A 23147-nucleotide genomic window follows, 5' to 3' on the forward strand; every position below is an offset into this window, starting at 1 on the left:
CAAATAACTGCAATGTACTGATCAGAAAGAATAAACACCATGAATATAAAGCATTTATGCAGTAAATCAACAAGCATAATATTGAAAAGGTTTTACTGATTCATGAGAGCTTCAAACACACTATATTCTTGACTCTTGATGGGGCTCTTATGAAATCAGAACTCTATATCACCAGCCAGATGAAGCAACTTTATTGTAAATGTCTAATTCTCATGCAAGATCTCATGTGATTGGAATACAATAAGCAACAAGATGATGATGAGAATGCTGACAAAGCCAATGATTTATATGTTACCATTCTCTTCCATATCTTAATCAATGCCTACTGCTGACTACCAGCTAGCCACAAAGTCATGGAATTACTTGATTTACAAAGCATGTGACTTTTCAAACTATTAGTTATGCATTTCTTTTTGCAAAAGCTCTGACTTTTATACAGCAGTGATTGGGTATATTAACATATGCTTGGCAGAGGTTTGACCCCAATCTAATTATTTCAAAAGCTAATCTTTATATTCAATAGAGATGCACATTGCACTACATTGAAACTCAATAATCTAGTTGAGTATACTTATGCATCAGGCACCAAGATTAGATAAATAAGATGCATATTCACCCACAATCAGGGCAGCTGCTGAAGGGTTTTTTTTGCTATGTTCTCTGCTCATGAAATTCAGTGTGAGAGGGTACTGGATTTGCTGATTTTGCAGGTGAATCAGAATGAGATTCATATAATTAGCCTACCTGCAATCCACAAACCAAGCCTTTACACTATACCTGTCAGTAAAGATTTCAAAAGACTTGAACTAGATTCTGCTCTGCCAACTATCTTTCTCAACTGTACTTGGAGCATTTCCTTTTTATAGGTGGATCAGGTGGTTTGATGTATGTAGTATTGTGCATTAGTTGAAATCCAATTTCTCTCTCCAGTGTCTGCTGGGGTAACTATACTATAATGGTTTCTATACTATAATGGTTTCTATACTATAATGGTTTCTATACTATAATGGTTTCTATACTATAATGGTTTCTATACTATAATGGTTTCCCTCCACATTTATAAACCTGAAAAGGTATCCTGAACATTCCTAGATATATTTGTTGATCAGGGGTTTCAATGTTTCCTGATTTCTACATTGAGGATCAGAAGCTACATTTCCAAATTCAGAATGTATATATTTTTAAACTTCCAAACAACCGTGGATTCAGATAAACATATATTCCGACGTAAACGTATCGGGACTAGTGGATCTACGGTTTACAAATCCTCCCCATTTCTGCTATGGCATGGTGATTGAGTCATGTGATGATTGAGAGTCAGCAGTTAGCAGGCGCCAAAAAAGGGCAGCAAAATCCGCCATGTTCGTTCGGCCGCCAGCTAACCGTCACATTGTCAAATAGAGTTATAGTATTTATCTTTTTACTAGCATGTATCAAAGTATCTTTGCAAATAATAAATAAATAAAATTGATAAGACTGTTTATTAAGTGTCTATATACTCTACATATAAATTCTAAAGCCTATATTCAACAATGTTGTTGAGATATAAGAGAGCGAAAAGTTGAGTTTTGGTATGTGTATTTTGGTGTCCCGCTTGCTTGGTTGTCCCGCTCGGTTGTGGAATTACGTTAACTAGCCTGCTGACATCATCCAGGCCGGTTGTAACATCAACTCCGAGCTGTTCTGCTGTCAAGACATTCACAGCGAACATCTGCAGAGCAGCCTGATTATTGATATTGCCTTCAAGGGAGTGATCGGCTGCACAATGGCTTCAAAGCGCGCAATTACATCTTTCTTCTCACCTAAGGGCATCGCATGTGCCCCGCGGGCAGTTTCGCGGGCATCACCCCTCCGCCTCGCCGCCATACGCTCCCAGCCGCAGGCTGTCCCGCGAGCAAGTCTCCAAACGCGAGTCATCCCCCAAATCCGCCTCTTCTCCGGTTCCACCGCCCGGTTCGACGCTCCCAGCAATTCCAGCGCAAAAGATCAACCCCAATTCAAGCAATGGAACTTCGACGACGTAAACCCATCCTCCCCACACCCGCTTACCCGCCCTCACAACAACTAACCACAAAACCGCCCACAGATAACTTCCCAAATCACCAAGCCTACCAGCAAACCCACCATCTTCATCGATGTTCGCGAACCCAAGGAGCTCGTATCCACCGGCATAATCCCTTCCTCCCTCTCGATCCCACTCAACTCCCAACCCGACGCTCTCTTCCTTACCCCCGATGAATTTCTCACCCGCTTCGGCTTCTCCAAACCAGGAATCCCGCAAGCCACATCCAACGGCGCTAGCACTGATGCGCACGCGGCAGATGCCGATATTGTGTTTTACTGCCGGGCTGGAGTGCGCGCGCGGGCGGCGGCGGAATTGGCGGTGCAGGCAGGGTACGATAGGTCGAGAATTGGAGTGTATGATGGGTCGTGGTTGGATTGGGAGAAAAAGGGAGGGAAGGTGGAGAAATGGAAAGGGCAAGGAGAGTGAATGAGTTATTTATCGTGAGGTGCGGAGAACGGCTTCTTCAAGGACGAGGTCTTAAAGCGGTCCATGTATTGTAGGTACAGTATGTACGGAGTATATAGTAGGATAGGAGGCAGGTGGGTGTTGCGACGGTTACGTTGGCCGAAGAGTTTTGTATATACGGTGGAATACTGGAGATTAGGTTTATTTCCTGATAACAGGAATTTATAATGTAAATATATCGTTGAGTGTGATGCTGCTTCAAATGTTGGATATACACTCAATCTTAGTTCCTGGCATTCTAGCCTTGATAGTCCTATCAAGAGCATATTCTGTGATATCCAAGAATGAAGATAATCTATCAGTGTATATCATATACAGAGAAGAAATTATCGCATCAAAACAAGGCATAAAGAGGGGGATAGGTTGCGACTTGAAGGCATTCTGCGTTAGGAGACCATCACCATCAAAATGCCAATATGGTTTTGCTTCAATTTTTCTATCATGTCGTAAGATTTTTCATTTTCTCTGCAAATCCCAGTCTGATCCGGGCTGGGAAAGCAGGTAACAAAGAGTCGTAAGAGAGTGCAGGAGAGGCGAGAGCAAGTCAATAATCATTTAGACTGAGTCGCAAGGACAACACAATCAGACAATCTACATGGCATGCATGCAATCATGGGATATCAAACAGAGGCTTCAACTTTTTGATCAATGCCCATTCGTCCATAGAGACATCCGATCGATAGAATTCCTTCAATGTATCAATACTCTGTCTGGAAATGAGCGAGTAAAGCACGTCCTTCTCCTCCAATTGACGGCCATAAGCTGGTTGGTTAGGACCTTCAATTTTGACAGCAACAGACGGCTGACCCTTCTTGCACATAGGAATCTGCTTGTGTTCACGTTCGATAGATTGCCTTGAAGATATATGTCAGTTACAATCACAATGCACAGCAGGGAGATGTTCACATACACTCTTCCTAAATTAAATATTTCTTTGGCGCCAGTCACAGGGTTAGTCTTGACAGCAGCAATCGGTGTGAGCAGTCGCAGATTGCCCTCGATCACATCAACACCAATGACAATAGGATCCTTCCTGTTAAATATAACAGAAGGCTGCAGAACACAAGGAAACACTGCCAGAAGTTTTGCTTCCTCCTTTTTCTTGGTAGAAAGTTCTTCCATATGCTTTGTAAAGTCATCAAATAGATGGTAGATAATATCGGCGGTGAAGATCTTTACGCCAACTTCATCTGCGTAGGCTTGTGCTTCCCTGTCGACCTTAACATCAAAGCAAAGCATAACAGCAAATTGCTTGGCCTTTTCTAACATAGTGCCTGCACGCATCACGTCACGTTTATACACAGGACCAATAGAGATATTTGCCACAGGAATTTTGGATACTTTAAGGAACTCAAGAAGGGCTTCAAGAGAACCAAGAGTCGACGCCTGGACGCTGACTCCACGATTATCTTTAGAGACCTTGCTGAGGAGGTTTTCCAAATCAGACATGACCTCGTCTTCCAAGTCCTCTTCATCGTCGTCGGGTCCAACCACCAAGAGTCTAGATCCAGCAATAGCATGTTCTAGGTCGTTGGCAGCGATCTTGACACCCAATGCAGCTTTAACTTCCTTGTTATGAACATACTGCGATTTGATACGAAGTTCTTTGAGAGGAGCAGGTGTTAAAAGCGCTCGTATGTTCGTCGCTATAGGACCGTTGAGACCACAAAGTACTATTCGGTCGCCTTCGCGAAGAATACCGTTTGACAAAACGACGTCAATGGTGGTACCAAGACCTTCAATGACCTTGACTTCAAGGACAGTGCATTCAACTTCTGACAGATACATCAACTTGTTTGTCATGCGTTCCTGCGTGAGAGTAACAAGAAGCTTCAAGAGGTCGGGAACACCTTCTCCGGTATGAGCTGAAGTAGGAACCAAGGAGACGTTGCGAGCCATGGATTTGTTTTCCCAGAATAGCTCGGAGTTGAACCCTTGCTCAGCAAAGGCGAGTTTAGTCTTATTAAGACGATCACGGAATTCGTTCTGGACGCCCTTATTCTGAAGCGCCAAGCTGTCCTGGAAGCCATTGTTATCAATTTTCTTCCAGCCGTAGAGACGATCAATTTTGTTCAATGCAACGATGAATGGCGTTTTTCTATCTCTCAGCAATCTCATGGACTCAAGGGTCTGTGGTTCGAGTCCGTGCATAATATCAACAACCAAAATGGCAATGTTGCAGAGTGACGAGCCCCGAGAGCGCAAGTTGGAGAAGGACTCGTGACCAGGTGTATCAATAATCAGTAAACCGGGGACTTTGAACTCGAATTTGCCATCCTTGTTGACGACAGCGGTTTTCTGCTTAAGGGCTTCTGAGGGGAAGTAGGTAGCACCGATTTGTTGAGTGATACCACCAGCTTCTCCTTCCTGGACGTTGGTCTGTCGAATCTTATCAAGCAGCTTCGTCTTCCCTGTATCGACGTGTCCAAGAATACAGCAAATGGGAGATCGCAAGTGGTCTTTGGATCGAGCTGCCAGGGCCTCTTCATGCTGCTTCCTTCTTCGCTCAGCGGCTTCTGCTTTCCTCTGGGCTATAGCTCGTTGTGATGCAGTTCCCTCTTCCTCGGATTCCTCAGACTCGGACTCTTCTGGGGAGCCATCGGTAGGTTTCTGCCGCGTCGGCAATTCCACTTTTCCATCTGCGGCATTTGGGGATAGTTTAGCTGACGGTTCTTTGTCCGCTTCCGCTTCCGCCTCCTCCTCTTCATCGGACGAAGGAGCATCCCAGCTGTCCTTGATACCATCGTCGCTCTCTTCTTCCTTAGCTTTGGCCGCTGCCTCAGCAGCTGCCTTCTCCTCTTCCTCTCGCTTCTTTCTCTCCTCTTCTTCAGCCTGGCGCTGAGCCTCGGCTCTTGCTGCTGCAGCTTCCAAATCAACCTCCTCCCGTCCTCTTGGTCCACGTCTCTTTCTATTGTCATAAACCGGTTTCTTTTTCTCCACGGGCTCGGAATCTTGCTCGAGACCGGCAACCTTGCCGCCAGCAGCCAATAGCTGTTTCATGCGTATCTCATTACGCTCTTTGGCTTCCTTCTGAGCCTTTGTGAGTAGCTTCCCTTCTCTGCGCAGCTGTTCTTTTTTCTCTCGCTCTTTTTCCTTTTTCTTCTGACGTGCTTCTTCCTTCTTCCGCTCCTCTTCCTCTATCTTTCGTAGTCTCTCTTCTTCTTTAGCTTGTTCTTCGGCTGCAAGGCGCTCTTGTTCCTCTTGTTGTTTCCGAAGCAATTCTTGCTGTCTTTGAATAGCGGCAAGGTGAGCCGGGACCTTTCTTTTCTTACCAGTAGTCTCTGGGGCGGAAGTAGGTTCGGCTTTTGGTTCAGGCTCGGCAGCTTTCGCAGGCTCTGCCTTCGGTGCTGGAGTAGCAGCCGGTCCTTGAGCCTTCTTTTTCGCAGCCTAAATACCAAAGTAAATTAACATTGAATAACAAAACCACAATATAGCTTTTTAAAAGTAGAACAGCCACGAACCTGTTCCTTCTTTCTCTGCTTCTCTCTCTCCTTCTTCTCCTTCTCCTTCTCCTTCTTCGACTTCACTTTTCCTCCCTCTTCCGCATCCTTTGTCTTCTGTTTTGAAGGCTCATCCTTCGCAGTAGGCTTTGGCTTCTTAGCAGTTCCCGCGAATACATCATCCTCATCGAATGTAGCTTCCTCGGGCTCTTTGCTCTCGAGACCAGCGGTAGGATCTTCGCCCTCGACAAAATCATTATTAACGGCCTTGCCTTTCTTTGCCTTGCGGTTCTTGTTTTTCCTCAAGGCAGCCAAAAGGCCGCCCCCCATTTCATCATCATCTTCATTGGGTGTGGCATTGGACTCGGCGGCGTTATCAGGCTGGCCGTTTGTGGGCGTGATGGACTCGCCTAGCTCGGCTTCCCAATCGTCCTGCTGCTTCTTATTGCCCTTCTTTTTCGGCGGCATTTTGAACTAAGTAACTTCTTTCTAAATTAATTTGAATGAGATAAATTCTATATGGACCCGGGATCGAGCCGTGGAGGGATTGATATGCTTGGATGGAGCGTGTGGTAGTGCGGGAAAATGGGTAACGTGGTGATTGAAGCCCTTAATGACATCAGCAAGGTGGCCGGTTTTGACCTGAAGCCAGAGGCACAAAGGGAAATTTTGAGAAGAATGTTGTGCTGTTAATTTCAAGTTCAGTTGTTGTTGAAGAGCTGGGCCCCTCTTGATGGTAGTTAAGTTTTGACAGTCCCTCAAAGGCGAGGATTTGGGAGCAGCCAAAGTTTGTTCGTTCATCAAAACTCTCCGCCTCCCAACGCCGTTTGCAAACTTTTTTTTCAACGTGGAAAATATCACGGGGAGCCAAGCGAACCACTCAGCCGCGCCCAATCAGCTTCAAACTGCCCTATCAACCGACCTGCATGATTCAACCGAACAAGCATCCAACCTGTATCTGAACCCTGCTGCAGGGATTTTTGCCTGCAGGCTCCCAGCCTTGGATGGCATCACAAACTCATGAATTAACGCATCACAACACTTGAATTCTACGCATAATTTTTCAGCATTCTGAGTCATTTCTAGTAGAACAGCAACCATGTCTCCCCTTCCTTTGGGCTGGGTTCGCCTTGCAATGCTTTCCTCCCATCCATACCATAACCAGAGAGATATCAAAGCGGAATATGTCCTCACATCCTGTTTCTTGCAATCTAATTAAGATAGGCAATACCTCAAAGCTCAAGACGAAGCAAGTCTTCCATCCAAGATACAACCGCTGCAAATGGATTTTCCACATCTCCAACCACAGGCGTAGCAAACTCTATAAATCTCTCCATCCTCCCGCTGCTGTCAGTCGCAGATCTGTTTGTATAAAACGAGGCCGTGGTATTCTTCCTCATCACATCTTCCAAGAACCGCATTCCATGATCTACGATCCGGCTGAGAATATCACCATCGACATGCATAGACTCGGGTTTTAGCATAGCCGGGGCTAGATCCTCAATGACAATCCTGCGCCGTGTCCGATACGGACAAATGACCGCGTTGGCAAGGCAGATATTTTGGATAAACCGAAGAAGACGCCATTCGTGCTCCTTCAAAGTCGTGAATCTGTATATGGTGCCTCCAAGAGCTGTACCGTATATGGTTTCAGGCGATCCCGGCTCATATGGTCTATGGCTTGGGCCGAGTCGTATCAGAGAATGGGGGACGTGGGCGACGAAAAGCGGTTTTAGCAACTTTTCATCCGGCACCAGTCCCAACTCGGAGAACCCGACTATCGATCCACCTCTGTTCGAGGTCAGAATAATTTTTGAATCGCTTTGCAGATTCACGTGGTCGAGGCCCTCTCTGTCGGCGCCATCCTGACCGTACAGCTCGAAATGTCCATCCACCAGCTTTAAAATGCAGACTGAGTGTCGCGCCGTTAAAACGTAAATATATGGCTCCTTGACAGTAATGGAAAGAGGAGTTGACTCCAATTTGTAAGTGCCAGATTTCCGCCATCTTTTAGTTGCAGGGTTGAGGGACTGGACCAAGATCCCATCGCCAACCCCAATTATCAAACTAGTTGACTCGTAAGAGGCTATTGCTCTGACGGGTTGGTCGTAATTCAGCATGTTTTTGATAATTGGAACAATCTGCCCCGGTTTCTGAGGATTGGTACGAGCAGAGATATATATTAGTCGCCCTGCATAGGTACTGCGCGGCTGTGAAGTTCCAACAACAATCATGTGGTAGGCATGTTCGCCACTTGAGAAATTCCAATCAAATAGAGCTGTGATTTTCTCTCCAGATGCTCCTGTAGGCATTTTAGCGTCCTTGGTGCCGTCGGGAGAACGGTTATTGTCATCATTCAGCTCCAAAAAAGACGGTTCAGATGATTGGCTGTCCGGATCAACGAAGCAGAGCCTTGGACGGCTATAGCACCTTGTATATTCACCATCTCTTTCATAACTGGTGGAGTTGTACGCGACGACTAGCCTCTGTAAGTATTTGGAATAAATTATCCGTCTAGGGCTGCCCGGAACATGGATCTCTCGAGGAATAGGTTTTGGCAGCTTCTCCAGAGTGCAGGCAAATAATTGATTCTCAGCGAAACATAGGAGTGATCCTCCAAGGCCTCCTGGGGGCGAATTAGGTTGTGGGTCGATGCAGCAAAACGCATCGATAGCACACTGTATGCGGGAGGGCTATTACAATGTAAGCCAGAACGAAGGTAGCTTATAGATGCTGGGAGAACTCACATTATTTTGATCTGTGATTAAAATCTTGTCTAATCTATGCTCCGTACAGTCATCATCCTCTTTGAATGACAACCGCCAAAGACCGTGTCCACAGGTTACAATCGCCATCGATCCGTCGGATTCATAGCCTCGAATTCGAACAAAGGTGTCTCCCAGTTTATATGGCGTTTTCTGGGTTGCCCCTATTCCGTATATTAGCACTAATGCTTCCTTTCAACTTAAGGATAGGGGGCGAGATATCTCACCTGCAAATGCATTATTTGCGTCTCGTTCTATATCAAATGGTACCAAAATACCACCTCGAAGACCACAGAATAACGTGAACTTTTGAACCCCACGCTTGACTGTAGAAATCATCTGTAAATACTCACACACGGTCGAGTCTTGATCTCCCATGCCGAAGATCTTCTGCTCAGTAACAGGAACCAAGCCTTTTGCATAATCTATTTCGACGACTACGAGTCTGCCATCGCTGGTGCCAATAAAAAGGTAAAAGTGGGAGTTGATCTCCTCAATTAGCAAGCAAACAGGTTCGTAAGTTGTCACCAAAGGCTGGGCGAACATATTACACTGGAGGCCACTAGAATTGATTTCTGGAGTCCGCACAATGACTTGAAGGCCATCATCAGAACGGATTACCGTAGCAAGGAGAGATAGCCGGCCGTTAATAGTAGCCGCAATTATTCGGTTTGAAGGCTTTTCCATTTCTATGGAAACGCGGAGAGCCTCATCTTCCAATACTGTCAAATTGATGGACACATCTGTAACCTGAATAACCATTTGGTTGGCGGTCCTAGACACTGCTAGTGTTGGGGAGCTGAGGTTCAAGCCCGAGCTTTCCTCATCCAATGCGTAGAGGTCTTCCGTCGCCTCAATAGGAATAGATATTAAGGACGATGACATTGGGTTTGATATTAAGCAAAACGTGCCTCCCGTAAACTCATTGGGTATAGCCCAAAGATCGATAATGATAGAGGAATCTTCCTGGTCAACCACCAATCCAATTCGCGCTTCCAGTCCATATCTTAATTCAGCGATGGCTCCCGGGCGACTGCCCGCGCCGGAACAGGTGAATATCCTATCGTAGGATGGCCCGGCCGTCCGAAATTCAGTCTGGGAAACGGGAGGATTGCGCTGCACCGGCCCCTTTACGATTATAGAATCCAAAGTCGGTGCCCAATTCGGGATGCGCTGTATGCACCTCAGTGGCTTTCTTGGCTCTGCGATAAACAAACCGCCGCTGCTCATGCTACCAGTTGCAACGAATAAATCTCCCGCCTCAAACCCGCCGTCCAAGATAGCAAATCCAGTGTCAAGATTACAATCAAGGACCCCGATGACCGAATTGCGCTTCACTGAGCCATCTTTTATTTCTAGGTATAGGATTTTTCCATCCTCCCGACAGAGATAGATGTCATCAAATTCTTTATTGCGGACGCCATGTCTCATAGGCCGAGTCCATTGTGTCCAGATAAGGTCGCTCCACTCGAATATGGAGTCGTCGCTTGGGGGCAACGAATATCCTTTGGCAGGAATATTCTTTTCCACGACATCGGAAAAAATATGAACTTTGGTAGGAGTGACGAACAAAAAAGACGTAGACTGGATTAAGGGAACTAGAATCGGAGGAGCTCCCCACTCCACAGGTAGCCTTCTCAATCCCGTGATTCTGGGGGTTATAGAGTGCAAATTTTGTGTGGTGTTCCAGTAGTAGAGCATCAAATGGACTCCTGAATTCCGCGACACAAGTAGAAGCAGAATTGCTTTGTCGGGATCGCTAGATTTGGGGTATAGAAATTCCATTTTTAGAATATCGCCGTCGGTGCGGAAAAAACGTTCCTGCATCGGTCTAAATTAGCTCTTGGGAAATTACGCCACTCCGGGATCCCAGGCTTGAAGAGCATTCATACTTCCTGAATTGGATTTACCGGCCCACACGCCATCTCGCGCTGCATTACTTGAGGGGCTTTAAGCGAGAATATGCCGAAAAACTTTTGGGCCGCCGAAACTGCCATTGCGCGGGACCTGTATGTTGTTAGGGATCTCGTTGCACAGAAGGGAAACCCGGAACTTGCTCACCGAGGATCGACTGTTATGTTCTTCCCATATTCTTCTAGGGAACTCACATCCGCTGGCAAAGGCCTTCGCGCATGCACAAATTCATGGCGCCCTTGGGATAACTCTTTTGCGTAAAGAAATATCATTTCCTTTGAGGCCAGAATCAGAACGAGAATCTGAGGAGCAAGATTCCCAACATCCAGCGGAGCACCGGGAGCAGCCGCCCTTCTTTCGACTCCAATTTCATCCCCCAATCCTACTTCAGGACGCGTGTTTATAACCGTTGCGCCAACGATCTTGGCATCAAAATCTGCTTTTGTCATAACTTCCTCCAAATGTCCACTTAGCACGAGTTCCTTGATCTGAATGAAATTGTCTCCCACAAACACAACATCGTTTCTGTTTTGATGGCGGATACGAGCCGGTAATACCCACTGGATTGCTGGACCATGGACGAGTGTTCTCGAAAGTAAACCTGTAGCTGGCACCCTTGAAGTTCGATTTTCTCCAGGAATATTTATTTCACGGTTTCTGGCAAGTATTTCACCGATATCGACCCGTCTAGTGGCCCATTCGCCATTCACAAGGTAGGTTGTTTGGAGGGACATTGCGCGACACGCCAAAAAGGAAAAGGGTATCCTTTTTGTTTGAAGATGGAAGCAAGAAAAGGAGAAAATAAGAAGCGCTGCCGTGTATCAAGCGTACCGGAATCCGTAATATTGCGGTTTATTAAAAAAAAAAAAAAAAAAAAAAAAAGGCGTGCTGAACAGAAACAAGCAAGGCTGGCTATGAGAACCCCTTAAGATGAGATGGCATAGAAATGGAATTTCATTGTAGAGGAAACAGTAAAGATGAGATTATAAACTGTTTATGAGACGTCCGGTTAAAACAGCTCATCACCTGGCCCTGCAATGCAGGAAAATGGAGAGAATCGGAAATCCAAATAAAGACTTTGGATTCATTAACAACAGCTCTCCAGTGGCGGGTCAAGGTAACAGCTTGATAACACAGATATCAGTACTACAATCAAGTTCCAAAAGACGGGATGAATAGGCGGATGGCACACTTGAACAAAGACCTACTCCCTGCACGTATACACATACCATGTTAAACTATGTATCCATAAGGCACGGCCATTCTTGCTCAGGATAAAGGCTCTCGCGGGCAGTTTTGTACTAGCAAAGGAAGATAATAATAGATCCCAAAATCCAAGGATGAACTGGAAATTCAGGCCGCCCCAAGTGTCACCTCAAATGCCCATCGCGCGCATGGAGGTCGCCGACTGAGCAAGAGCGGAAAAGCAAATGTGACCCGTCAAACGGGACGGCGGCGGGGTAACGAAAATACTTGATGACGTTTCGAAATATCTGAATGGACTCGACAGGCCCCGCTGTGCCTCTTCCCTTAAAAGTGTGACTGCGTTTGGTATCTCCTCGTCCTCGGAGCAGGGAGCGAAAAGAATGATAGACACTGGTACTTCGATGCAGCCTGTCCCGCCGCCCTGAGGCTAATGCGGATTACTAACTAGGGCGGTGGACCGTGCACATCAATTTCGCGGCAAAAAATAAAATAAAAAAGAGCCCTGAGCGAGCCAATCAGCGCTCTCCTTTGAAACAAAATTCCATGCCGTTTCTCGCATCCTGAGGCCCTCATTGGCGGAATATTTTCGCGGCCCAGAGTGGCCTGGACTCAGGCTGGTGACGGAGACACCTGGCGACAGCGCTGCACTGACAACGAGACGAAGACACGGAACACGCCCAGAGCATGCATGAATATCCATATCAATAACTGCTCTGCAATTTTCATTCTTTCCGACTAGCATCCAGCATTTGGCGCCCTGACTGAGGAATCACTCATCTCAGAGCGCTCACTTCTTTAGACCGACAAGAATCCAATGTTCCGGGTTCACAGTCACAACCTTAGTCGTTGTCTTTGCTCCTTACTATATAACTTCGACCGCCTGACAACTCTCCTTCAACCTATTATACTAATTCAACATCGCTAGGGTATAATTTAACCCATGCTTTGCTCTGTACGGAGCTGATCTCTCCGGGTGGAACAACCGGTCTATGTCCTAATCACTGCTCTCATGGCAGTCGTGCTCAATGAAAAGGAGCCAGTCGAAGGCCACTCTGATGGATCAATGGTAGATTCTCGCGAGAATGGAAGGGCATCTATATCCGATTCCCATCAGGCTAAAAGGAAAGATATTCTTCGAGGATGTGAAGAGAGGGACGTGGAGTCATTGATAGCCCTTGCAACTTCACAAGGTGGTTTACTGCATGATGATCTTCGCAAACTTGCGTGTATGAATAATTCACTCCTTGTAACCCTTGTTGATCGGGACTTACTGATGTGCTAGGGCCTATTTTGCTTGGATATGATTGCGATTCACATACTGCGCCCCCAGGGGTGGATGGCCTCCCTAAGCACCGTGATGAAGATCAAGTTAAACTGGATGTTAACCGGGCCTTTGTGCATTATCCTAACTGTGAGCTGGCTGATTTGACTCTTATTAAAAAAACTGAAGCATGCTAATATGTTGCTATCCAGGCCAAACGGATAAACAGTTAGAAACCAAGAAGGACGAGCTATTTAACCTAATCATATCCGTCCTTAAAAAGAACCCCATGTTGTGCTATTTTCAAGGATACCACGATATTGCACAAGTTTTGCTCCTGGTCCTAGGCCCACAGGACTCATTCCCCGCAATTGAGCGAGTCTCACTCTTCCGCATAAGAGATTACATGCTCTCCTCGCTGTCCCCGGCTGTTAAGCACCTTCAACTGCTCCCTGCTTTGCTACATGGTGCAGATATGGAACTGTATCGGCACGTGTCCGGCACCCAGCCATTCTTTGCCCTCGCTGCGACGCTTACGCTCTATGCGCACGATATCCAAGAGTATAGTGACATAGCAAGACTATTTGATTTTATATTATCCCACGAGCCAGTGGTCTCGATCTATCTCTTTGGATCCATTATCCTCTCCAGACGGAAAGAACTTCTTGAGATACCCGTTGATGAACCGGAGATGATGCATTTTACTCTTTCAAAACTACCCCATCCGCTCGACTTGGAGATGCTGATATCCAGCGCCCTGGAACTATACGCCAAACACCCCCCTGAGTCGCTTCCTTTCCGCGCTTGGCGAAAGATTTCACCAAACAGCGTTCTGAAAACGTCTCGAGACCTTGCGTTGCGGGCTACTCCGACAGAAGCAAGAGACCTATTCGAAAAACAAACCCGCGACCTTCAGCGAGAGGAGAGACGACAAAAGGCCTTAATTTTCCTACGAAGTAACTCACGACTCTTCGGCTCAATTGGACTAGCGATATTCGTTGGCGTTTTCTCGTACTGGGTTGCGAAAAACAACTACGATATTTCGGCGGTATGGCGACTCTGCGCTAGCAGGCTACGCACCACGATATGGTGAAAAGCATAGATGTTTCCATCGACGATAGATGACTTGGATGCTTATCCCATTTGTAAAAAAGAAACGCGCAATAAACTCATACAATCTAGGACTATTGTTAATTAGAAGAGCCATAACCAAGATGTTCTCGAGCGATGAGGCAACTTGTCAGCCAAGGCATTAAAAAAAAATAAAAAATAAAAAATAAAAAAAATAAAAAAAAAATAAAAAAAGAAAAAGGAATGGCAATCTGGTTTATATGGCTCATTATTTAGTGGGTACAAACAGCCTAACCCTTACCAGATAATGCTAAATGGGGGGCAGCGGCAACAACAGTGCACAGATTTTACCGGGGAGACTGGAAGGCCAGTGTCCTTCGTTCACACCCTCTGATTATTAAACCTATCGCTACTGCGCTGTATCTAGAATCCAGGGCACTGGACGTTTGTGCGAAAGATTTGCCCTGGTTTATTTCACTAAGTAGTATATCTCAGCATAGACAGAAAGAAGACCCAGCTAGACAAAGAGAGATTTTAGACCTCATTTATACAAAAGGCCATCAACCATCTCCCCAATCGCCAAACTACTTGTCAACCCGGGGCTCTCGATCCCAAGCAGGTTGACAAACCCGGAAAAGCCTTCTTCCTCTTGAATTATGAAATCCTGGAATCCCTTTCCCTTGGACACCGAGGCCAGATTGGATAGTTTGGGTCGAATCCCACAATAATCCACACCTATATCCTCAACTTTGATACCGAGCAAAAACTCCTGGATTTCCGGAATAGCATCTCGTAGTCGTGCCGGACTGGGTTTGAGGTCATTTTGATCATTCACCCATTCCACATCAGGCCCGAACCGTACACGCCCGGCCATGTCCAGTGTTAAATGTGTTCCCAAACCCCCAAGTCCAGGTTTCGGTGCCGGGTATAAGAGAATATCTGGTCTAGGCGTGGATGCCGAGTAGGAGAAGTAAGTTCCTTTGGCGAAATAAGCCTTTCGGTGCCTCTCCTTCGGGAGTATCATATTATTTATCCTGCATGCCTCAAGCCCTGCACAGTTGATCACTGTTTCTGTCGTGATTGAGCCTTCTTGTTCGCCATCTGCAGACGTCGTATATATCCTATAACCACTTTCCCCTCCATCTAGCGGCTGGATATTCCGAACTGTAGTCTGGAGCACGCAGTCACCGCCCCGGTCCTCAAAATCACCGTGTAAAAATGTCATCAGGGCATGGCTATCCACTATGCCAGTCGTTGGGGATTCCACTATTCCTGCGCGTGCTCGCACATCGGGTTCTCTCCTTCTCGCTTCCTCACGGCCAACGAAGCGCGTAGGTACGCCTATGTGCTGTGCGTGGGAATGCAGTTTGAGGCATTCAGCCCATTGCTGGTCGTCCTGGGCGAGGATCCATTTCCCGGTGCGGCGGTGGGGAATGTTGTGTCTTTTGCACAGGGAGTAGAGGAGCTCTTTGCCTTTAATGCAAAGCGTTGTCTTCAGGGTATCCGTGCCATAGTAGAGACCGGCGTGAATGACCTTGAGAGTTGTGAAAGCAGAAGTGCCTGTCAGTTTCGCTTCTTCTTTGGTTTTGGTAGGGTACCCTATAGTTGGTCTCCGCGCGGGTGAGCGCCAGGTGGTGCAGGGAGAAACGGCGTGAATTCAGGATTAATGATGGAAAGAGAAACGAGATAACACACCTCTGAATTCCGACTGCTTGTCTCCGTGCCCACCGCGCTATGTCTTTCGAGTAGAAGAGTGGAAGCGCCTTCTCTACCAGCCAGCTGCCGAGCTATAGCGAGGCCAACCACTCCTGCGCCAATCACCTAGGCCATGCTTAGACGCGTCCTACGATCAATCATCCAGAAAGAGAGGCGTTTGGAAGACCACTTACGACATGCGTAAACTCGGCGCTCACATGTCTGGACGTCGAGAATTGCCTCCCGAACCTGGGTAGTGTGTTCGAAAGCGTTGCGACCGCTTTGGATCGCATGAGAGAGAGATGTTCCTGATTGAATCAGCTAGCAAGTGGCAGCTATTTCAATGCAATGGGGCATTATAATTCCTTAGGACTCAAAGCTGGGCTTTTTATCAGTCCAATCGGTATGTCTTGTCCGCCGAAATCATTGTATCTTGATGTTACCGCTCGGCAATCGGCGGTTTGAACGACGCCGAGTTGACAGTTATCCCGATTCGCAAATCCCTCCACAAGTGGAAGCTGACCAGGAGGAGATATTTATTTCACACCCAGACAGGGCTGTCAACTACTACTCCGTACATAAATATATATGTACGCGAAGACCTCGATCGCTCCGGTTCTAGATTAGTGCCTAGCCCCCGCCCCCGCCACTTTATGCCATGTTCACTTCCTCGCTCATACATATTTACCTGTCCTTCACCCTGCTTTACCCTTCCTCATAATAAGTAAACGTCTACGGGTGTTTATGGATTAGCAGCAGTCCTTTTAGCAGCATGTGGAGAAACACTATGCTGATCTGTAGGGTCAGGAGCTAAACGGCGCACGGCTAAGCCGTGACTGCAGGCCAACAGGTTGGATCAGAATCCCAAACATGGAAGAAGGATTACACCTCTTTCTTCAGGAACAATCACTTTGAAGAGGCACATATCTGGTAAAGTATAGGATCATTAGTAAAGCTAGGCACCTTCTGTTATGATATAGAGATTATAGCTGTGTCCTATCCACACATATCATCAAATTTTATCCACTCAGTTAGAGACAAAAGATTCTTTCAACTTAATAATCTTAGGAACTCTTTGCATCCTTGATTGCTTCTCCTGCTTGTTGTTTTGCCTTATCTTCTTTTTCTTTCCTTTCCGCCACCTCCTTTCTTCTCCTCCTCTCTGCTCTATCCTTTTGTATGACCTGACCAGAACTGGAAAGCTGTTGAATGGTTGTTTGGTCTGTCAGAGCTGCGGTAATGCGCTTAGTATCTTCATTCATGGTTGCGAAGATTGTTTTGAGAACAGGGCCAAGAGAACTATATCAATAAGCATTGGAATAAACAGTGTTAGGCCGGAGAGAAAGCAACAAACTGTCAGGGCCTCAGCAATTCACACCAAAGATGCTGAGTCTTATTCAGGCTCGGTGGTCGAAGTGAAGCACTGGTTTGAAGTCAGGTGCTATTATCACAATGATCACACAGGGATAAGAATGCCAAAACAATTGTTCGATGCAAAGATCAGGCTGTCCGCAAGAACTGATGGTCCCAGGTGCAAGCCGGCAACTATTAATAATAACCAGAAAAGCAGGGAAGTTATGCTCCAGCCTTTTTGCGGACAAGGCGGGCATCAATATTGGATGCATTTGATTTGTTTGGATATTCAGGCATGTGACTTTCCAATGCACACACACTTGCAACATGCACATATCCCCGGCATCTTGGTAGTGGTCAAGTCCGATGCCACCCATCGTCCTCTCCAGTGACAAGGAGTTTTTGTTTTCTTTTTTCTTTTCTTTTCCCTTTTTTTTTTTTTTAAGTTAGTACATCATTCTTTTCCTTTCCTTTGAACAATTCTCTCATATGAGTGTTTTCCCAAAAGAGTAGATGCTTGAAGATCTACAGGAAAAGAATAGTTTCAGAGAACCGGTGCTCGGCTCTGTGGGGTGAGCACCAAAATTGCGCAGTATGCAGAGATGCTTGCCAAGGCCCATAATTTAAAATCGAAGGGGCCGCTCCGTACTGATCACATGATCATGATCAATGGGCATCAGTTGGTCAAGAGAATCTTCCGACACGGATGCATTTGTTTTAGCAATCCCGTTTTGGTTGTGAACCGAAATCACATCAAGACAAACAATGCCAGCTTCTCTTCCGCTTCTTAATGGAAGTATCACACTATCTGCCGCCCTGCACAAAGATGATGATTATCTTCTCCTCCTCTCGTACCCAAAGAAACGGCTAGACTTCTATCTCTATCTCTATCAGCGACGCAGCACCATTAAAGCGATTGTAGCGCATCACTTAGGTCTTCCTGAAGATGACTGCAAAGTTGGAGAAGTCGAAGAGTGGATCCACGGCAGTTTTAATCTCTGCGTCCCCATCTACATTAATGATTCAATCAAGTTTTGTGTTAGACGGGTGATCATCCGATTTCCCTTGCCATATAAGTTGGGAGAGACCCAATATCCAGGGAACACGGAAGAAAAACTTCGTTGCGAGGTTGCTACCTATATTTGGATCCGGAATAACTGTCCTGCTATTCCCATTCCCAAGCTTTTTGGATATGCATTTTCTGAGGGTCAAAGTGTATGTGAATAGCTAATAATATCTCATCTATTTGGTCTCATCTGACACATTTGTACAGTTCATGGCCCTGGAACATGCATCTCTTTTGGCACGACTTCAATGGTATTTTCGAACGGCAACATGTTGGGTGCTGGGATCTTTGTCTCCATCTCCCTATGTCACTTGCAAAACTGGCAACCTCCTGAAGACTGGGTATATGATTGTTGAGTATGTGGACGAGGGTGACATGCTATCCAAGTCTTGGGAGGCACATCGATCCGACCCATACCGGCGAACCAACCTATTTCGAGACTTATCTCGAATTATACTCTTGCTTTCACGGATTCCTCTTCCTCACATTGCTTCTTTGACAATTGATGATGATGGGGTGCTAAGCCTTACGAATCGCCCCTTGAGCCTTGTACTCCAGAAATTGGAGAATGAGTGCATTCCTACCGGTATCGCGAGGAATCTCACATACAATGCCACAGATGCATACTATCTAGATCTTCTAGCATGCCATGATAATGTTATCCGATACAAAGAGAATGCGATCCATGACAAAGATGATGGCGAGGCACAGTTGTCAGCACTCACAATGATGAAGGCTTTACTTCCACATTTTGCGGACCGCAATTTTCGCTCTGGTCCATTTATTCTCACCCTTACTGATCTCCATCAAAGTAACATATTTGTTGACAAGGACTGGAACATCACAAAATTGATTGACCTTGAGTGGGCATGCTCTCTACCCATTGAGATGTTGCATCCTCCTCACTGGTTAACTAGCCAGTGCATTGATACCCTGCAAGATGAGCGGCTTGATGAATACATCAATGTGCATAAGGAATTTATGAGTGTCTTCGAATCTGAAGAAAGAGCTCTTGTCCAAGGAAATACTCCAATCACACATACTATGTGGAAAGGTTGGAAAATTGGCAACTTCTGGTACTTTTCCGCATTGAACTGGCCGAAAGGACTGTGCAATCTTTTCTTTGAACAAATTCAGCCGATGTTTGCCCGATGCAGTGACAAAGCCTGTACTAACTTTGAAGAGGTTGTTACATCCTACTGGGCTGCCGATGCCGCTAAGCTGATAGATTCGAAACTCAAGGAGAAGGAATCATATGGTGAGAAGCTGCGTGAGCTTTTTGCAAACTCTGGAGAATCAAGTGCTTCCGGTTTGGGAAGTGAAAAAGCGGGGACAACTGATACAGCCACTGCGGCAGATCCCGGGGACGGGCCTATAGACGAGATGAAAATAGATTCTCATGCGATATCTGGCCCGGCCCAAGAATGATCAGCGAGGTGCGACTTATCCCCGAAACGGAACTGGCTTGGGAGCACCTCTTTAGGTATTTTATCAGTATTTTTTTCTTGGCTGCAGAGCCTACGGTAGCATCTTTGACGATAAACAGATTGTGGGAGATCGCTGGTGTCGATATCTTTTAGATCCCAATTTGGAAGACAGATTTGAGAGTGACGACGTGGAAGGAGGTGATTTGAAGGTACTGAGTAAAGCAGAGGCTGACGGCGTGCACGGAGAAGCAGCTCTAGGTTCCACGTCTGCTAATGTGTTCGCTTTCAGCCTCGATCACGACAGATTTATATAGAATCGGGACGGCGAGCTTGTAAAAGAGCCTGGAGACTTTGCATGGGTTTCAAGTCATTTCTTTGTAACCTGCCCTTGTTAATCGTTTATCCATACCTCCTGCGGGAGAGCTGGGGATTATCCTGAAGATCTTGATAAGGGAGTTGGAGAGGTAATAAAATCAATGGCATGTTCTTTACCCTTTGTCTAAAGGTATGAAGGCCTGTCAGTTCTCAGCGAAAACAATGGGGAACGGATGCGAGATGCATGAATTATTGACTTCATGCCACATTGCTTAATTCTACAGCATTTAGATCTGGTCATCAATTACTAGCTACATCATATCTGTCTAGAAGAATTTCCGATTCGCGGCTCGCTGAATCCCCTTTAAGCAACAAAGGTCAAACGTCAATTGCAACTCGGTAGGCGCCAATAAGAGCCGGCATCCGCGCAGGAGGCATTTATGAACCGCAGAAAGTTCATTCAACAACATTTGGAGTTGACAGATTACTTAAAATGGTCTAGCAAGGGCTCACTAAACCGGCCCAGGGATTTCAATCTGCTTCTCCAACTTGGGACCAAGCACGGCCGTCATCACTTCCCACCAAGGTCCTTAATCATCGACTCAAAGTGCTAAAAAGCGTTTAGTATTTAATCGTCAACATAATGCAATAGCTGTCACTTACTTCCTGCTGCTCTTGGGCAAGCTTTCCTCGGGTATCCTTATAGCACGAGTTAGCAGTGAGCAAGACAGCATGCGTGTTAAGATGAGCATACGCCAATGATGGTAAGGATTAGGGAACAATTGTTAAATAAGAAGCGCTCCCTTCGTTTGGCATCGCCACTAGCTTTGCTAAGCCTAGCCAACAGTGTGTCAAACTCATTGGTCAACCGTCTCAGACTGTTTGAAATCGGTTCGTTATCCTCGGCTTCACTGCTCATTTGCAGTATACTGTGGAGGAATTGCCCGAATCTTTGGGTTAGAAAGTGCGGTGCCAGAGACTGCTTGTCTCCTCCGGTGAGTGACAGAGCCGAGACGTTCGCTCGACTAGACGACGAGGACGCCTTTTTTAGTGATTCATGATGCATATCCATGATCATCTGGAACCGCGGCCATAGGAGCATATTTATGCCATTTATATATGAATCGGCAACGGGGACCTTGCGGCGTTGCAGTTCAAAAGCAAATTGTTGATTTAGCCGAACGCAAAGGAGTATCCCGAGACAATCGGTTGTGTTCTCTATTAGCTGTTTTGTTAGGTTATGACCGAGAGCGAAAACCGGCTCAAATATTGCCACTACCTTCCGCGAGGCTTGCTGGATGGATTTAGCTGCAAATGTTTCAGCCATGAAGGAAAATTCGGCGGATATATTATCGATTAAAGCGAGGTTGAAGTTCCTAAAAGGAACTTCGATACCATGATAGGACTTATCCTCTTCCGCGAGGTATGAGCTTAATGCTGTTGGGTTGTTTGATTTGAGTACCTCTAGTCGTCGCCCCACGGCAAACGGGTCATGAGCCGCATGCGGATTGCGTCCGGCAGGAAAAGGACTCGCTACCCTATATTAGCAACGTTCGTAAGACTTGATGGCGGTTAACATACAGCCTTTTTGAGAAACTGGTTCACCACCGAGAAGGTGGTCCACAGAATGGGTGTTGAGTTTGTCCAGTGCCTGATTATACCGGGTGAAATTCGACAGATAATACCATCTCATCGTGTTCATGTAGGCTTGTGTGATCTCCTCTGCCAGGCTCGGTTGGTGACAAGTCAAGAAGCCATACAGCTCCTTGTATCTTGCAAGGGAATGTTGCTGAAGTATCTGCGCATTTATATATGGAGACCGTAGAGCTCTGATCTGAGACACTAGATAATCACGAATTCTTTCCACGGCCTTCAGATAGAATCAGCGAGCCAAACTCTAGATATGATTAGATAAGCCCTTACTCTGTCTTTCAAGTTAGATAATAACGGCTTTACATCCTCGACCGCCTTGACATCAGTAAGTGAACTGGAACCAATACTTGCAGACCGGCTTTCGAGCTCTTTCAGGGCCCGAATCCACTCATGATTTATGGGGCCTTCGGATATGACGCGGACCGTACGCGGGGAGATGACAATTCCGTCCAAAGCCGGCCCAAGAAGCTGTTCCACGTTCTTGCGGTTTTCCAGTTGAGAACTTAATTGAGACGAACGTGACTGCAGCGTTTCGATCTCAGCAGACACGGCCCCAAGCTCGGTCTGGAACTTTAAGAGATATGTCTCAACAGATTTCAGGACGTCTTCGCATCCCTACATAAGATTGATGAGGAAATAGCTTTAGAGGAATGCAGCGGGGTTTTCACGTACTGCGATTGAGCTATGGAGATCTTGAAACCGCTCTCGTTCTTTCTCATCTAGATATGTATTAATCACCCCTCTTACATAAGTTGTAGCGCCCCCTCAGCCTCGGCGACTTACGCTCTTCAGAAGATTTGCATGCCTGATAGCTGCCTGGCAGTCTTGCCTGCTCGTCCTTCTTGTTCGCGTAGTCTTCAAGACTCAATTCTCCGAAATCGATATCTTCGATAAGATTCTCCGGTTTCCCCAACACCTCCGGAGCCAACCGAGAGTTCTCGGACTCGTGTAGGATCGTTTGCTTTCCAATTATACCTTGCAAAACTGCCAGGGGGTCGCTGACGTTTGCATCTTTCGTCGCACCCGTTCTTAGAGCCGATCCGTTTGTCTGGCGCACGGCACCTGGCAGGGAGCTTGTCGATGCGTTGACAACGGAAGAGAGGGATAGAGAAGAAGATCGTGCATTGAACGGTGGGCGCGAAGGCTGATTGCTTGCATTAAGCGATGACCGCGGGACGGGGGAAGCCTGCCGGTAAAATGGTGAAGGAGCACCAGGGGAACTTGAGTGGCCCGAAAAGCGATCGAGCCACATGATCAGCAACCACTCAGCTTGGAATTAGAGCTCCATCAAGAAGCATTATCGAGCAAAAGCAGTCAGCATATCATGAAAGAGCGAAGTGGAGGGGATCTCCTGAGAAAGCGAATATACATTGTACCTGTACAAGTCCACGGAGCTCGAACGTCCAGGAACTTACAGCTTCCAGCCAACGTCAGCGGTAAGTTATCGGTGC

At 46.4% G+C, this 23147-nt stretch overlaps 7 protein-coding genes across 7 annotated transcripts; 3 read left to right on the forward strand and 4 right to left on the reverse strand.

Annotated features, from left to right (window-relative positions):
* The first annotated feature begins 1653 nt into the window (after nt 1-1653).
* D8B26_000486 (uncharacterized protein) lies at nt 1654-2765 on the forward strand. The gene is made up of 2 exons (XM_003071300.2): nt 1654-2020; nt 2087-2765. The coding sequence occupies exons 1-2, from the start codon at nt 1766-1768 to the stop codon at nt 2489-2491; spliced, it is 660 nt and encodes a 219-aa protein (XP_003071346.1). The 5' UTR covers nt 1654-1765; the 3' UTR covers nt 2492-2765.
* A 73-nt stretch (nt 2766-2838) lies between these two features.
* D8B26_000487 (uncharacterized protein) lies at nt 2839-6705 on the reverse strand. Its single transcript, XM_003071301.2, has 3 exons — nt 5992-6705; nt 3441-5917; nt 2839-3384 (listed from the first exon to the last, which is right to left on the reverse strand). Exons 1-3 carry the CDS (start codon nt 6436-6438, stop codon nt 3141-3143), a joined length of 3168 nt encoding a protein of 1055 aa, XP_003071347.1. The 5' UTR covers nt 6439-6705; the 3' UTR covers nt 2839-3140.
* A 292-nt stretch (nt 6706-6997) lies between these two features.
* On the reverse strand, nt 6998-11413 carry D8B26_000488 (uncharacterized protein). The gene is made up of 5 exons (XM_003071302.2): nt 10797-11413; nt 10628-10742; nt 8963-10556; nt 8718-8899; nt 6998-8663 (listed from the first exon to the last, which is right to left on the reverse strand). The coding sequence occupies exons 1-5, from the start codon at nt 11381-11383 to the stop codon at nt 7203-7205; spliced, it is 3939 nt and encodes a 1312-aa protein (XP_003071348.2). The 5' UTR covers nt 11384-11413; the 3' UTR covers nt 6998-7202.
* Nucleotides 11414-12864: 1451 nt separating this feature from the next.
* On the forward strand, nt 12865-14257 carry D8B26_000489 (uncharacterized protein; the record flags this gene model as incomplete). Its single annotated transcript, XM_003071303.2, has 3 exons — nt 12865-13081; nt 13138-13266; nt 13329-14257. 3 exons carry the CDS (start codon nt 12865-12867, stop codon nt 14207-14209), a joined length of 1227 nt encoding a protein of 408 aa, XP_003071349.1. The 3' UTR covers nt 14210-14257.
* Nucleotides 14258-14371: 114 nt separating this feature from the next.
* Nucleotides 14372-16430, reverse strand: D8B26_000490 (uncharacterized protein). The gene is made up of 3 exons (XM_003071304.2): nt 16077-16430; nt 15883-16008; nt 14372-15721 (listed from the first exon to the last, which is right to left on the reverse strand). Exons 1-3 carry the CDS (start codon nt 16173-16175, stop codon nt 14729-14731), a joined length of 1218 nt encoding a protein of 405 aa, XP_003071350.2. The 5' UTR covers nt 16176-16430; the 3' UTR covers nt 14372-14728.
* Nucleotides 16431-18000: 1570 nt separating this feature from the next.
* D8B26_000491 (uncharacterized protein) lies at nt 18001-19729 on the forward strand (the record flags this gene model as incomplete). The annotated part of the gene is made up of 2 exons (XM_003071305.1): nt 18001-18450; nt 18509-19729. The coding sequence occupies 2 exons, from the start codon at nt 18001-18003 to the stop codon at nt 19727-19729; spliced, it is 1671 nt and encodes a 556-aa protein (XP_003071351.1).
* D8B26_000492 (uncharacterized protein) lies at nt 19534-23104 on the reverse strand. Its single transcript, XM_003071306.2, has 7 exons — nt 22480-23104; nt 22369-22415; nt 21967-22311; nt 21625-21913; nt 20798-21576; nt 20707-20742; nt 19534-20653 (listed from the first exon to the last, which is right to left on the reverse strand). The coding sequence occupies exons 1-7, from the start codon at nt 22946-22948 to the stop codon at nt 20615-20617; spliced, it is 2004 nt and encodes a 667-aa protein (XP_003071352.1). The 5' UTR covers nt 22949-23104; the 3' UTR covers nt 19534-20614.
* Between the last annotated feature and the right edge of the window lie 43 nt (nt 23105-23147).

The sequence above is a fragment of the Coccidioides posadasii genome, chromosome 1 (genome assembly GCF_018416015.2).
Source record: "Coccidioides posadasii str. Silveira chromosome 1, complete sequence".
Lineage (NCBI taxonomy): Eukaryota > Fungi > Ascomycota > Eurotiomycetes > Onygenales > Onygenaceae > Coccidioides > Coccidioides posadasii.

Bases quoted from the DNA above. Each gene is read 5' to 3' on its own strand.
- D8B26_000492 (XM_003071306.2), bottom strand. From the start codon at position 22,948: ATGTGGCTCGATCGCTTTTCGGGCCACTCAAGTTCCCCTGGTGCTCCT. The intron at 22,312-22,368 runs GTACGTGAAAAC...AATCTTATGTAG, and splicing joins ATCTCCATAGCTCAATCGCA to GGATGCGAAGACGTCCTGAA. The intron at 20,654-20,706 runs GTAAGTGACAGC...AACGCTTTTTAG, and splicing joins TTGCCCAAGAGCAGCAGGAA to CACTTTGAGTCGATGATTAA.
- D8B26_000487 (XM_003071301.2), bottom strand. From the start codon at position 6,438: ATGCCGCCGAAAAAGAAGGGCAATAAGAAGCAGCAGGACGATTGGGAA. The intron at 5,918-5,991 runs GTTCGTGGCTGT...TTTGGTATTTAG, and splicing joins AGCAGAGAAAGAAGGAACAG to GCTGCGAAAAAGAAGGCTCA. The intron at 3,385-3,440 runs GTATGTGAACAT...TATATCTTCAAG, and splicing joins ATATTTAATTTAGGAAGAGT to GCAATCTATCGAACGTGAAC.
- D8B26_000490 (XM_003071304.2), bottom strand. From the start codon at position 16,175: ATGCGATCCAAAGCGGTCGCAACGCTTTCGAACACACTACCCAGGTTC. The intron at 16,009-16,076 runs GTAAGTGGTCTT...AGCATGGCCTAG, and splicing joins GCGCCGAGTTTACGCATGTC to GTGATTGGCGCAGGAGTGGT. The intron at 15,722-15,882 runs GTGTGTTATCTC...ACAACTCTCAAG, and splicing joins CAAGCAGTCGGAATTCAGAG to GTCATTCACGCCGGTCTCTA.
- D8B26_000488 (XM_003071302.2), bottom strand. From the start codon at position 11,383: ATGTCCCTCCAAACAACCTACCTTGTGAATGGCGAATGGGCCACTAGA. The intron at 8,900-8,962 runs GTGAGATATCTC...TATACGGAATAG, and splicing joins CGCAAATAATGCATTTGCAG to GGGCAACCCAGAAAACGCCA. The intron at 8,664-8,717 runs GTGAGTTCTCCC...ACATTGTAATAG, and splicing joins TAATCACAGATCAAAATAAT to CCCTCCCGCATACAGTGTGC.
- D8B26_000486 (XM_003071300.2), top strand. From the start codon at position 1,766: ATGGCTTCAAAGCGCGCAATTACATCTTTCTTCTCACCTAAGGGCATC. The intron at 2,021-2,086 runs GTAAACCCATCC...AACCGCCCACAG, and splicing joins AGCAATGGAACTTCGACGAC to ATAACTTCCCAAATCACCAA.